The 15,747-nt window shown below is 41.0% G+C and overlaps 1 protein-coding gene across 1 annotated transcript in view; it reads right to left on the reverse strand.

Annotated features, from left to right (window-relative positions):
• The window catches only part of LRRC7 (leucine rich repeat containing 7), a 229,608-nt gene that overhangs the window by 109,020 nt on the left and 104,841 nt on the right, over positions 1 to 15,747 (reverse strand). The window contains exons 11-12 of the mRNA XM_029618872.1: positions 12,514 to 12,629; positions 2,516 to 2,585 (exon numbers count right to left, since the gene is read on the reverse strand). Coding sequence (XP_029474732.1) covers positions 2,516 to 2,585; positions 12,514 to 12,629 — 186 coding nt within the window. The remainder of the gene's footprint in view (positions 1 to 2,515; positions 2,586 to 12,513; positions 12,630 to 15,747) is intronic.

Consider the following 15,747-nt stretch of genomic DNA (forward strand, 5'->3'; position numbering starts at 1 on the left):
AGTTTAAGAACCTGGCTGTTATGATGGGAGGTCTCATTTCTCCATCATGTTTATTTCCGAGTCTGTGTTCTCGCTCAATCTTTAGTTCTCCTCCTAGATCTGACAGATTTAGAACCTCAGGAAGCCACTTTTCCAGAAACTCTGATAAGTTTCGATCCTCTGTGGTCTCTGTAAGCCCTGCAAGTCTGATAGTATTACGTCTGGACCTGTTCTCTAGGTTTTCAAGCTTTTTTTTCCTGCTTTTCTACTTTTTTTTTCTGGCGAAGCTATTTTGCTGGTAAGAAATAGGGAATCATCTTCTGAATCTGATACTCTTCCTTCCACCACCTCCAGCTTAAGCCAGAATTCCGATATTTTTGTGGTAAGTTCTGTGATTTGTTCCAAGATAGTATTTAGTTTACTATCTAAAGCAGTTACTTTCGCCGCTGTTAACTCCGCTATTGCTTCTCATTACCTGTAAGGCTGATCAGTTTCTCTGCGTCGGTGGCCATCTTTTCTGCCAGGACCACGTTTTTTCTCTTTCTTTTTTCCCACTTTCAAGAGCATAATCAATGACGATTTCTGCATGTACTTATAAATCGACATAGGCTGTTGGTGCCCAGCCAAATTGTGCACTCCTTTGACCTCAGATGCAACCAATTTCACACGATTATCAGGGTATGGTACCCTGAGCCAGGAGATGTACGTCGACACCGGCTTACTACATCATGTGACCTCATAAAGCACCATTTTATCTGCAAACATGGCTTTGAAATGTTCCCTCCCTTTATGAAGGGAGAGACAGGAATACGAATAATAATAATGAATAATAAAGATAATAATAATAATAATAATCATGGACTCCATTTTCAAGCTGCTGTGCGGCTCTGCTAGTTAGCCGTATAAATTTATCTGGCTAACTAGAGCTGCAAATTCAGCGGTGCAGCCTCGCTGCTGAATATACACGGCTATCTTAAAGTTAGTGAGATAAGTTTACCTGGCTAACTTTAGGACAGCTCTACAAGATGACCAGAGTTAGCTGGATAAGTTATCTGGCCAGTTCTGAATATCAGAGTTAGCTAACTCAGCTCTTCTCTGGAAGCCTCTGGACTACTTCTGGAACTCCCCTCACTTATCCAGCCAAATTCTATCCCAGTGGCCACATTTTTGTTTAGCCGGATGGCTTCTTGGTTATCCGGCTAGACGTGTTTGAATATGGACCTCGATAATAACAAAACTTTTCCAGTAGTCAACAGATTCTGAGTATTAGTGATGGTAGTAGTGCCAAAGACAGCCCTAGACTGATAGAGGGGAAACATTCAAATAGCCCACACAGGCTAAAATCCGCAGGGTACTTTTAACTGCAGGCTTTATCCAGAATTTTCAAAGCAGATTTATAAATCCCCATTGAGACTTCGCGGCTGTGCACATCAGTCTCACCAAAATTACACCTGTTTTCCCACAAAGCAGCAATAGCTATTCTCTGGCGGATTTCGGGTAGGGATATGAATTCAGCGCATCCTTCTGTATTTTGAAAAGTATGCACCTAAGTTTACACACACACACACACACACACACACACGCGCTATGCCCTTGTGCTCTGGCTTGAAGCAGGTGTAACTTTATGCATGCTCAGTTCCGTGCTTACTCAGTCAAGCATCAATTGCAAAGAAAACTTCTGGGCATAAGTACACTTTGAAAATCCTCAGTTCACCTGCTGTGTGGACAGATGGAAAATTACCCTCAAAATGTCCCAGTAGACTTTAGCCCTATGGAGACAGTTATAAAATTATCTTCCCCATGTCATGTTCTAGAGAAGAGTAGGCCAAATAATTATTTCAGTCTGTCCAAGTTGCTTTCAATGACTGAGGTAGAGTGCATCCACCACACAGAGTCCATGACTTTTTGCCTTTTATTTGAAAAGACACTGGACATGGGTTTTGTTTTTTGCCATTTGCAATCACATGACACTTCAAACCAATCTCCACAAAGGAAGGGTAATTTTGTAACATCACTTGTAACTTATGAGGAAAATATGAGCATAATTTATATCAAATTTCAAAGGGAATGAATGTATGCACGAATGTTTGCATTGAAAAATAGCCAAACAAGTTCCACTTACTACCCAGAGTGCATACATTCCGCAGGAAAATTTACACGTGTATTTATAAAAATGAAAGCGTATGCATTTAAAGGAAACCTTCCCTACCTCGCCTCTGAGAACATCTCTGCACAATCCCAGTAAACTTAAGCATGAACATGACATAGGTGCATAAGTTTGCCCATACATCAGGTGGGCAATTATATAAAACCCCATTTCTGCACAGAAAACAGTGATTTACATGCAGAAATGAATTTGGAAACTACCCCCTATATTGAAAATATGTCTGTTTTACTTTGTATGCACAGCAAACATGATATATGTTATCTTATCGCTGTTTGTAATTTTAAGTCTAATGCACATGAAGCTCAAATATTTTAACTGCCCTATGTTATTACACTTTTTTTTTGCTATCAAAACATTGAAGGCTTTTACCTGGTTGTCAGAAAGCCATAATGCTGCAAGCTCCTTCAGTTTGGTAAAGCTGAATGGTAAGTTCTTCAACCTGTAAGCATAACAATGTTTTATAAGATACAGTAGAACATTCACCCAAGCAAAATTCTATTTTCTTGAATGTTGATTCATTTTAATATTGCATCAGTTCTGCAAAATGTTGCTGCATAATGTCTAACCAAATGTGCAATACAAGTTACAGTGTATCTACTAAACAGGAAGAGAATTCAAAGCAAGCAAAATGCTGTTGCATGTCATCCAACCAAATAAGAAACAAAATTTCAGTGATGCAAGATAAAATATGTCTACACAGGAAGAGTGCTCAGAGCAAGCATGCTGTGGTTTCTATCAACGTAAGGTTTGTACATATATATTTATTTATAAGAATTTGCTATTCCACCTTTTCCTAAAGTTAGGCCGAAGGCAGATTATATAAAGTAACGACACTGAGTACATAAGTAATGGGTATATACAGATATGAGGTAGAGTAGCAAATAGATAAGAAGCAGGATACATTAGCTAAGAGTAAGGACGTGGGTGCTTTAGATATAAATTTCCTATATTTAGTTAAGAAGTAAGTTCACCGAATGATAGATGTAGTCCAAAAGAAGGCAAATCTACATCAGAGAGTAGTCTCTTTTGTTGAGTCTAAGGGACGATCTAGCTAAACAGCCAAGTTTTGACTTTTTCCAGAAGATAAGGTAACAGATTTCCAGGCAAAGCAGAAGAGATATCTTGTTCCATATTTTAGGGGTACAGCAACTGACCGTGTGAAGTCTTGTGCATGTTTGTCTAATTGAAGCCAGTGAAGGATAGAAGGGCTTCTTGGGAGGATTAGAGCTCGCTCTTAGGGGTGTAGAAGAGCAGAGGCTGGGAAAGATATTCAAGGGCTGGTTAATTCGTATATCTGAAGACAAAGCAAAGTGTTTTCAATTTTATCCTGTTCTCAACTGGGTAGATGACGCAAAACTGGCGCAACATGCTCAGTGGATTTTGCCCTTACCAAAAGTCTAGATGCTGTGCTGTGCAGTGCAAACGTTGAAGGCATTTGAGGTTGTATTGTGTGATCCAATGGAATAGAGAATTATAGTAGTTGATGTGGTTTGTGATCAGTAAGTGTATGAATGATAGTAGCTAGGTCACGTTTCACAAAGTAGTTATGTAGTTGATGAATCTGGTGTAGGTGTATAAAAAATGCCTTTACTATGTATAAAATGTGGATTTCCATTGTGAGATGTGGTCAAGTTGCACCCCCAGAATATATAAAGAGTCTAGGTTGTAATGAAATTTCTGACCAGAAGGGTAAAGTTAACAGAGAATGCCCCTGTCGACTTAACTAGAGGAGTTCAGACTTGAAAGTGTTTGGCTTGTGTTTGTTAAGCCATAGGGCCACTGCTGAAAGACAGACATTGATATTTGCAATGGCTGCAGCTTGGTCAGTCTCTGTTTTGATGCAAAACTGGATGTCATTAGAAAATAGGTAAGATTTAATGTTGAAAAACTGGATGAGATCGCAGAATGGGTAATTGTAGATAATGAAGAGAATCCGGGAAAGCACTGAATTCTGGGGCACCCAGACATTTATCCCACTGAATATCCAGGACAAGTTATCCAGCTAACTTTGGCTGGATAAATTGTCTACTAAACGGCATATTGAATATTGGCTTTGAAGTAAATTTTTATGGCATCTCTGAGGGAATGATGGAAACTATAAAACTCAATTAGTTGGGAGGCTGGTTAGACTAGATAGGCCATATAGTCTTCTTCTGCTGTCATGTTTCTATGGTTCTAAACAGAATTTTTTAAGCCATAGCTTTAGAATGGCTGTTGCGAAAATGGCCGACATGTTCAGCATTCATGCCACTAGTGATACTGCTCTGGTACCAAGTTGCAAGAGGTAGGAGATTTCCTCCCCAGGGCCCAGGAAGTGATAGGATTTGACACAGGTTTAAGGAACCACTTCCAAGGCTTGGGAGAAGCAACAGTTGGTATGGGCCAGGGAACCCCACTCCCTAGGGCCCATGAGGAAGAGAAAGGAGGTGGCACAAGCTCAGAGATTTCCTTCCTGGAGTCTGGGAGGATAATGGAGTTGGCTTGAGCCCTGGGGATCCCCTTTCTGCCATTTTTATGAGTTGTCAGTTGTGCTTGTCACTTGTATGAATATAAGTATCTGCAACAATACCACAGGTTTCTATATAAAGTCAATAGATAAGTTCTTATCCTCTGTATTATGTCCATTAAATGGTTTCTCCCACTTTGGGGGTCATTTTATAATAGTTGCATAAGTTTGAAGGCAATTGCACATATAAATTGTGTCATTTTCAAAGGGAAAGTATGCACATACTTTCATATTGTACATTTATTGTACACTAGATGACATTTTAGAAGGTAAGCATTTATTTGCAGAATCTAGTTTACTTCTTCTGTCAATTACTTCTATATTTACATATACGTATGCTGCCCTATGGAAATCATTTTTACCAAGAGTGTTTGATATCTTTTCAAAATAGAAAAGGGAGAGTTATACAGTAGAGTAGAGTAGGGATATGCATTCATTTGAAATAAATGTTTAAAATTCAACAAATGAGACTATTTTCATTTCATTTGAGGCCCCCTGAATTGAAAGAAGGGTACCCACAAATATAAATTAAAATTTTTGTTTCATTTGTTTAATGTTTGCCCTTCAAGTCTATGGCCCATGTAAAAGTACTGCAGTGGAAAGTGTAACTATAACAACCAAACAATGCCTGTGAGGTAGTAATCAGAACAAAGCCAAGGGGTGAGAAGTAGGCAAAAAGACAGGATGGAAGACCAGACAAGCTGAGGCATTTTTAGCCTGCAGCTGGCACCTGTATCAAGCGACACTGATGTTCTCTCAATGAAAGGTGCTAAGAAACTCCATTTTCTCCGTGGAATTTCACAGGGAAAGTTTCTTGAAAAGAAGGAGCGAGAAGAGTAAAGGGGTAGATTTTATAACTTGCGCTTGTGCGTCCATGTGTGCACGGTTCCTGGTGCATGCACATGGACTTGCCGATTTTATAATATGTGCCCGCAAGGGGGGCGGGTGAATTTATGCAAATGCTGCGCGGCGACTCAGTCGGGCCTTCCCCAGTTCCCTAACCCCCTGCCTAACCTTCCTTCCCCTTCCCCTCTCCTCCCCACCCCCTAAAGCTTACCTACCTGGCCTTCATTTTTTTTATTTTTTTACTTGCTGCTCCTCGAGGAGTAGAAGTAATTTACACGTGCCGGCCGGCTGCCGACATGCGCTTCCCCGGGACAGCGGTTAATGGCTGCTGTCCCGGCCAGCCCACTCCTTTGAAGAGGCTCAGCACTTGCGCGTGTACCGAGGTTTACGCGCGTGGCTGGGCCCCTCTGAAAATTCGCCTGGTGTGCGCAAGGCCCAGCCCCGTGCATAAAACCTGGGATTTACGTGTGCAGGCCTTCTAAAATCCAAGCGAAAATTTCCACTATTTGTGTCAGTCTATGGGTAGAAGCTGAAGTTCCAACACTGGGACCTATAATTGGGATTTATTTTCAGAAAACATACTTTGTTCACACAAAGCATGCTTTCTGCCCATAAATATGCTTTATCTGCACTGAAAGCAATTTTGTGATACACATCATGTTTTTGTGCATAAAAATCTTTAGATACTCTGATGAATTTTGTGCACATAAATCACGCATGATAGACTCCCTTGCTCTGAGTTTAAAAAGTGTATTTAACCTGTGCTAAATACCCATTTTAACTTGGATTTGTGCACACATTTTCCAGTCAGGGCACTTTTTGAAAACTCCTGATGCATTAGTATAATATTAGTTTCCTGCATCAGGAGTTAAAAGTTTTTTTAATCTGTGCACTGAATTTCAGTGCAGTTTTAACCCACAGGTTATTGGACCCACTGTGAGAAATAGAGACTCTGAATTTTGTCTGTTCACTGGGGGCAGGGCAGTGTGGAAACAGAGAAGCAGTGAACAGCAGTGAATTTTTGGCTCTACCTGACTGCGAATTGCACTGCTTATAGTGTAGACTTCAGAGAGAGACTAGAAGAGTAGCCTTGCCAGTTTGTTTTCTGTCTGACAATTTTTTTGTGTGTGCAAAAGAGTTATTTAAATATGTTTGTATGTATGTGTGTATGAGAGAGATAGACAATTTTACATTGGGAGGGACAGCCAGACAACAGAGAATTTGTGATACTGGCAAGTTGCTAAGTCTGCAGTGAACTAAGACTGTCAACTTAATTGAGTGTGTGAGTTTCAGACAGACACTCAGGTAGTATTAGAGTGGTACTAGTGAGTGGCACAGTACATTAATAAAATATGTTATGACATGAAAAACCCTAGTAGCCACTTCCACTTCTACCATGTCACTTGAAGAAAGGTGAGAAGAAGGAATGCCAGTGGGCAGAATAATGGCAGGGGGAAAGGATTGGGTGTTCCTGCAGAGCCACCCAGAAGCACAAGCAGTAGTATCAATGAGAAAAAAAGGAGTCCTGCCCCTAAATTTAAAAGAATTGATTTTAGCCACAGAATGCCCAGAATGGAAGCCGGCTCAAGCCATAAGAAATTGAAATTAGAAGAACATTTGCCACCCCCACCTGTTCCTTTTCATTTTGCTTTGGAGCAGGGGCAAGAGGTAGGAGAGTCATCAGAGGCTGGCATTGGCAAGGCAGGAGCAGCAGAAGTCCAAAATCAGAAGTGCTCTCCACGATTACTGCTTCAGAGGTAATGGAGGCAGTACTTGAAAAAACTGATTCAAGTGAAAGATCGTGTCCTAGATTCTAGGAATTACAGAATATATTGAACAGCTAGTGGCTGAGAGAATTTTGGACTTCTAGTCAGTAGTGTCTTGGCTTTCAGTGAGGAGCAGGAGGAAGCAGTTGACAGTGACAGGGCTGAGATTATACCACAGCAAAGAGGAAGATAATTTCCAAGTCTGAACCACTAGCTCCTTCCCCTGATAATGCCATATGGATAACAGGCTTCCTACAAGGAATCTCCTCTAGCTTCTCCTTGCCTAGGGCTTCGTACCAATTTGGTTGGTGCCCTCAGCCCTTCATTTGGACCCTTGGTGTGTTTTTAGCCACTGTTTGAGTGGCTGCTTTGCTCCTCTCATGGTACTTTGGTGTTTTTTAAATACCACTCCTTGTGCTGCATTGAATTTTTATTAGTGCCTTGGGGTTTTTTTCTGCCCCTTTTGATGCTTTATTCCCTCTTCATGGTGCCTTGAGCTGTTCATGCCACACTTGGTGCTGCTTTGCCCTTCTTGTGTTGCCTTGGGGGAGGGGGTTCTTGCCACTGTTGTTGGTACTCTTTGACCCTCTTTTACAGTCTTGGGGTGTTCTGACCACTCTTGCTGCTGCTTCGTTCCTCTCATGGTGCCTTGGAGACCTCCTGCTACAGCTGTTACAGTTTTGCCCCATTATGGTTCCTTGGGTTATTCATGCCACTTTTGGTGCCATCTTGACAGTTTTGGTGCGTTGGAGTGTCCTGATGATGTATGTCTACTAGTTTCATTTGAAATGATTATACAACTCAATTTGTGAATCCAAACTAGGCTGTTTTGCTTCCCTCATTGATTTTAATGGGAAAAGAACAGACCAAACAAAAAAGCTTTTTTTTTCATCTGAAATGAACTAATTGAATGATTGTGACCTACAAAATGGATAAACAAACTGAAAGGATATTTTTACCTCTGCACTTTTCTACTGTACAATAATAGGATAGGTCTATAATTAGTCCTTATATTAAGGACAGGGACAACTTTACTATTGTAGGGTAAGATCAGCTTCTTTTTTTTTTCCTTACCATGTTATCAGTGATATAGAATCATGGATTTATTACTTTAATTGTTGCTTGTTCTTGAAAAAAATATTTCAGTTTGTAGAATACCTTTCATGAATGAGTCCCACAAGACACTGTCTCTTGTGTAAGATTTAAAAAAGAAATAATTGTAAAATCCTTGCTGAAGAGAGATTTTTTCCAGAATTAGATATGCCAACAGAGCTGCTACTGTAATCAGTCAGCTAAGGGCTTTTCCCCAATGCCAGATATAGATGTTAATGTTCCCTTTTTAATGAGGACACCAATAATTGTAGTGATATATTATACAAGGGAGTCTCTACAGAAAACAATTACCTTTTACTCTTCATTTTATCTGATAATGTAACAGAATATTAGGTTAGGACTGAGGAATGGTATTCAGAATGAGTGAGAACAGGTCTGCTATGTTTATTTTTATTAACAGTTGATTTTCTGCTCCCTCAGACAAGATGGGTTACAATAAATAACACATTATACAAAAAATATAAACAAATCAAAAATAACATACAAAATAAAATTAAAATACCAAGCATCAAAATAAAATCCTCATACAAAACATAAAAACAGCATACCAGCTAATATCCATAAAACAATATCCATAAAAAGGTACATCAGGCTAAGACAAATACTGTAAACATGGGAGGAGGAATAGCCTAGTGGTTAGAGCACTGGACTATGAACCAGGAGACCAAGGTTCAAGTCCCACTGTCACTCCTTGTGACCTTGGGCAAGTCACTTTACCCTACATTGCCGGTGTGATATCTCGGTATATAAAAATAATAATAAATAAATTCACCCAAAATCTTGAGTGGACTTTTTTCAGAAAAGTTTAACTCTTGCCATAAATCAAGAGGGATTCCATTCCAAATTACAGGTTGTATTAAGCAATTTAAAATCTGCCAAGCCTGGAATGACCAAAAGTGATTGCTGTGAAGACAGAAGAACCCTAGTAAGGATGTAAAATGTCAAATGATCTTGCAAATATTTTGGGCCGGTCTGATACAGGGATCAAAATACTGAACATAAATTTGATGCTGTGTTAAATTAGCAATCAATGAAGTGCCTGGAGCAAATGGGTAACATGATCATTTCTCCTTGTGCTCAGGAGTAGTCAAGCCCCAGTATTCTACAATAGTTGTAAACAGCTAAGGACTTGTTTTTGGCAATCCCTGCTACAAACTATTACAATATTCAATCCTTTTGGTAACCAAGGAATGGAAAACTGTAGTATGATCGATTTTAAGTAAGAAAGGACACGGTTGCCAAACAAACTGTAAGTTTGTAAAAGTTCCAACAAACTACAAAAGAAATTTGGTGTTGCATGGATAACTCTGAATCCGGGGAAGCACCGAAACCTGGGCTGTCCACATCTGGTTATCAAAAGCTGCATGGCAGTTGGCCTTTCAGGATGCCCCTAATGAATATGCACACACATGCCCTCAGTTGCATGCAAATAAATCTCATGCGCATTCATTAGGGATATCCTGAAAAACAGACCAGTTTATGGCCTTTCAGGACAGGAGTTCGACACCCTAGACTTTAACCATCCCAGCAACTTTCAAAGTGAGACCCTTAAAAGATGGAAGAGTTAAAAACTCTCTCCTTCTTCTGCTTATACATAGCAGTTCAGACTTGTCAGAGTTTAATGTAAGCGCATGTGCTGCCAAATAGTCAGCGGTAGCTTCCAAACAATAACTTAAATTGGCAGCTGCAGCAGCCTGATCCTGGCCAGCCAGTACACATGACTGAGTATAATTGGCATAAACATAATCAACTAACCCTGAATGTTTCAATAGGAATTACTGGACCAAGGAAAATATTAAAAAGAAGAGGGGAGAGTGCAGATCCCTGCAGTACTCCATAATCCACCCCTCAGACGGCATGCTATTGAATAAAAAGGAGCAAAGCCAGCTCCAGGCTACACCAGTGGAAAACAGATTATAGTTGATAGAATCAAAGGCCCTCAGACAAGACCAGGAGCATAAGAAGAGAGCCCTGTCCCCTCTCTGCAGCCCATTTGGATGACATTTACATCCTCCATACCATGTTCCATCCGAAACCCTGACTGGAAGGGTTGAAAAAGATCTGCAGTCTCGGAACCAGGTCAATGTCCCTATTAATTTCCCCCCCCAAAAAAGAGAGATTGGAGACAGGTTGATAAGAAGTTACAATAAAGTAACAAACACTGAAGCTAGAGGATCAGATAATTATAAAAGCAACCCACTGGTTTCACGAACAAGAAAAGACACTGGCATGCCTCATTTTAAAGTCTATTTTATTTTCAAGGAAAATAAAATAAGCATTTGGTATTTTCTAAAGTCCTTCTCACTTTGCCAGTTCCACCAGTTATGAACTGATATTATCAAAAGCGTAGATGTGGTTGGAAATCTAGCCTACCATAACCCAGAGGAAAATCAGTACATGAACGTAACATGAAAAGATGAACAGCGACTCTAGGAGATAATCAAGTTTATTTCCATAGTGCAGTGGCTAAAGCAGCTCTCAAAGTATGCCATTGCACCTGAGATCCTTTGGGCTGGTTTTTAATTTCTACAACGCCTTTCATTTTGAGATCTGAAGTCTTACATTTCTGTTCATAAGCTTAGATGAGAAATCCAAGAATGCTAAGATTGGAGTTGGTTGGGTAGTATGAACCACTTCAAATCTCGAGACTCTGCTTCAGATCCTCTTCCCATCATTCGCTGTATGACTTTGAGCAAGTCACAGAGAGGTCCCATATTCAAACACAGTCTCACTATCCCCCAGAACCCACTCCCACGCTGTCACCCTCTCCCCAAAGACCTCTCACCCATCTAGTACCAATATCGCGTCTCTGTTTTGAGACCCAGGATCATTGTACACTGCGATCTCAGGCGCTTCCAGCAGTACTCTGGCAGGAGTGCTGGTAGCATGAGCTGCTGGCATAATTGTTCAGCCCGGGATTGCAGGGTACATTGATGCCAGGTCTCAATATGGAGCTGCAGTTTCAGTACTGGATGGATGAGTGGACTTTGAGGGGAGGGTGGCAGCCAGGCAATTAAAAAAAATTTATCAGGGAGGATTGTAGGGCTGGTGCACATAAATGCATTCTTGTTTAAATTTGGAAGAGTTTGGACATTTGTGCTGGGAGTGGGGGTGGGGATGGAATTGGGCCGGGAGGCCAGTGATTAAGGGTTTTTTTTTAATTTTTTTTTTTAGCAAAGAAGTGCTACTTAACCGGATATCTTTTGAAGATATGCAGCTAAGTAACAAGTTATCCGGCCAAACAAGAATGGATAAACTTAGGCCTGCTCAGTTAGCTGGACAGAACTGAAATCCAGCTTAGTGAGCTGGATAACTTAACTTCTATCCAAAATGACTCTTTTTTTATTCAGCTAGATTTTGACTTATCTGGCTGAAAGCTAGCTGGATAAGTGTCTCAATATTATTCACAAACTTGCCATTTAGACAGATAACTTGTGAGTTGTCCATCTACATGGCTTTGAATATTGACCTCAAAATTGCCAGTGGTTTGCGTAGGTAGACTTATCCTTGTATGTCATGTTCATGTGTAAGTTTACCCAGAATGTGCGGAGGTATTCCCAGCAGCGGGGCAGGGGAGGAGTTTGGACTTACACACATATTTTTCAATTTTCAAAAACTATGCATGTAAAGTTTTGAGGAAAATGTGTGTGCTCGTTTTCGCTAGTGCAAATTTGCGTGGATAAATCTGTTAGCATAATTGTCAAAAGGAACTTTCATGCGTAAATTCCCCCATGAAAACCGTCCTAAGTTAGGTGGGTATTTGCCATATTAACTGCAATGCTACACAATTTCTTTCCATGCGCTAGATTCTAGTGTAACAGTGAGATTTCTGCAGCTAACAAATAATTTATCTTTGAGTTCTAAACAGGTTTTTTTTTTTAATGCACTTAGGAGGAATAATTCGCTGAACAAGTTGCAGCAAAAAAGGATTTCTTGATTCTTAGTTCATTATCTTTTCAATTTGAGACAAAAAGTTTCAGGATCCCTGTTTCAGTATAAACTTCCCAATATGCTTTTCTTCCTAAAGAGATGGATGAGAGATACAAAAAAGTATTTTCTTTCCCATGAAATGCAGAAAGAATAAATTTAAGACAAAACCAGCCAAAATGAGATCACTTAAAGAATGGAAAGAATACCTGTTGTCACTCAGATTTAAGACCCTCAGTTTCTGCATCTGTCCAATCTCCTCCGGAAGGAATTCCAATTTGTTAGAGCGAAGAGACATGACCGTCACATTCTTGCAATTCCCAATCTGCAGGTGGGAGAAGCTGGAAGTCAGTGGGGTTTTTTTGTTTTTTTTTACTTTGTCTTAATTCGCACCATCATAGAGGACAAGAGAGGAAGGCATCAGACTCGGTTAATGAAGTAATTACAGCATCCGATGCATCTGTCCAATAATTAACCCCCACCCAATGACCACAGTTGTTTACGTTCCAGCCTGCTCTATATATAGTAATAAGGGAAGCTTTCTCATTATACAAAGATAAAGTTTCAGGGGTCGATTCACCCCCCCTGTGGGTTTGACTTCAGTAGCAGCAGAATATCAGATTTTCTCATATACAATACGTACTCTCATTAAAGGGGGATATTTGACCGCTGTTTGGTCTGTTTTCAAAGGGCCCAAACATAGATATTTGGAATAAGTAGGAGGTGTGGCCCACTAATACTCTCCCCTGGGTCCCACCCAGGAATTCATTATTTATTATTTACCCTATTTTAAAATTTTGATAACCTACAACTATTTCAAATTCTAGGTGGGGGGGGGGGGGGTACACTGATACACATACAGCTTAACAACCAACCAGACTGACTGCTTTATCAGGCCTCCATTTCCCCCCACCCCAAAATAAATATTCAAACATGGGGTTTTTTTTCCCCACTTCCTAAGGCTTCAATCACGAATAAATCTCCTTCAGTTCAGCACAGGGGTAAGTCTGGCTCACCTCCCTTTTCTCTCTATAGCTTCCATTATTTCCTATGGGAGGAAAGATGTATTTTTTTTTAATGGCCTTTTTCTGCCACAGAAAATCATGGGAGTTGGCTCATGGCACACAATTTCCTTTACATTTATCCAATTCCATCGGAATGAAAGGGTCTCAGAAAAAGTGCAAAATATTCCATTTTAGAGTTGTTTCTTGTCACTTTAAAAAAAAAAGATTACACCGTGGCATTTGTCTGTTGAAAAGCAGTCCCTACCTAGTGCGCGGGGATGGTAACTTTCAAACAGCTGCGCGGGCATAAATGTATGCGCGAATGCCAGCTCATACCCAGAGATGCGGCCATTTTATGACATACGCGCATATATGCACAAATGATATAAAGTCGGCTGTATGTGTGTACATGTGGGCGCAATTTTATATGGACGTGTGCATGTGTGCGCAAATGCCGGCTCTACAGCGTAAGTGGGGGGATTTTATTAGATACGCAAACCGACACAATTATCAGTTTCCCCAATTCATTTCCAGTTTGCCCAGGTAAAGGATAGGACTTCCTAACACCCCTAGTTAATCAGCCTCTCTGTTACCCTGTTAGCACCAACCCTTCATACCCCACTAACTAGCCTTGGTTTTTCTGTTCATGACTTACACGCCATCCATAGCAGAAGAAAAGTTACGCAGTAGGGGACCCCAGCGTCTGCTTGTGCGCATAAATGCTTATGCGCACATTTCATGTTACGTACCCAGACTGCCCATGTCCCACCAATGCCCCACCCAGTCCTCACCCACACCCCACCCTGGTTTTTGCCTTTCCCATTTGTGCGCGTACCGGGAGATATGAGTGTACTCGGGCGCTTCTTAAAATCCGTGCGGCACAAGATAGTCGCGGATCTCCTGGCTTTGACGTGCGTAGGGCTTTTTAAAATTTGCCTTTAGCATCTCATTCACATAATGTATGTCTCTTCTGCCTCCACCCATATTGATATCTCTTTTTCACAATCACCCTCACGAGTATACACTATTGGCACTGACCTTGTACACATGCAATCAAAGCCCTGCACTCACACCTATCATTCATGCACACGCACCATTATTCCAAGGAAAAACCACTAAGTACACCAAATGCCAACAAAACGTATCATTTCATTTCTTCTCCTTCCCAGAAGGCAGACGGGGATTAGGGTGACAAGTTTCCAGAAGCTTTGAGTGGTGTGAGGATCCACCTTCTGCCTCTCGAGGAGCCTCTTTTTCTTTCTGTTGCTCCTGCAGGTGGACCATGAACATATCTGGGCAAATGAGAAAAAAGGGCAGGCACTTAGGATGCCTCACTGTCAGATCAGAACGTAGCAGGAGCAAACGTGGGAAAGGTGGCAGCAACACCAATAAGGGGCATTTCTTGAGCTTTAGAACAGGCTCTAGGGAAAGCTTACATGCATCGGCTGATGGCATGCCTTTTCTGCATGACACTGGCCCTCTGAAGAGCTTGCTGCATTTTCTGTGCAACCAGGAGAAAAAGTAGTAGTAGGGAGAAACTAGAAAACACCTGAAATAGGAATGCAAGGGTAGGATGCACAGAAGGAAGAACATACTCAATGTAAACATGGAAGACAAGGACAAACAACATGTCAGACACTACTCAGAGAACACAGAAAAAGAATGTGCCTTTTCCTTGGATACAACAGAGGAGCATTCTGAAAGATCAGAACAGAAACGATGCCACCAAATACACACACACAAGCATAACAGAGAAAGAGGGAGCAGGCACGTTGGACCAAATGACACACAGACAAGGCAGGCAAACACAGCAGGTGCCAACCCAGCCATGCTAGACAGAGGCAGATACCATGACAGACCAAATAACAGACACATGCAAAGAGATGTGGGGTCTTCCAGGTTAGCAGGCACTTTTATCCCCCCCCCCATTACTACTTCCAGGGTACCAGGAAGGCTGCCCTGATCTGACCTGTGGACTAGAAGCAAGCACCTCACATAGTCTGGGTCAGCCTGAAAAAAAAGAAAAAAAGAAATTGCTCATAGAGGACTGAGCCTGATAATTGCAAAGCTAAGAATTAGTCTAGAGAAAAGACTCACTCATACTCCAGCAACACACATTGGACTCATGACTAATATATGTGAACCTTGTCCTTCACATACAGAAAGAGAGAAGACAAAACATGCTTGACTTACCAAAGTTGGGAGGAAGACTCACCAGGAACAATCCTCTTCATCCTACTATTGATACTGGAGGTTCAGCTGCAGGAATGCTGGCAGGAAGTGACTAGGGTTTGCAGTAGAGTTACCATCCCACTGCCAGTCAAGCAATATTGTATGTGATGCCCTCCTTTTTATACTATAGTTGTTGGGACAAGCCAGTTACCATGAGTAAGGAGTGTGTACAACTATGAACCAAATTAAATTCAAGCCTAGCTATAC

The sequence above is a fragment of the Rhinatrema bivittatum genome, chromosome 10 (genome assembly GCF_901001135.1).
Source record: "Rhinatrema bivittatum chromosome 10, aRhiBiv1.1, whole genome shotgun sequence".
NCBI lineage: Eukaryota > Metazoa > Chordata > Amphibia > Gymnophiona > Rhinatrematidae > Rhinatrema > Rhinatrema bivittatum.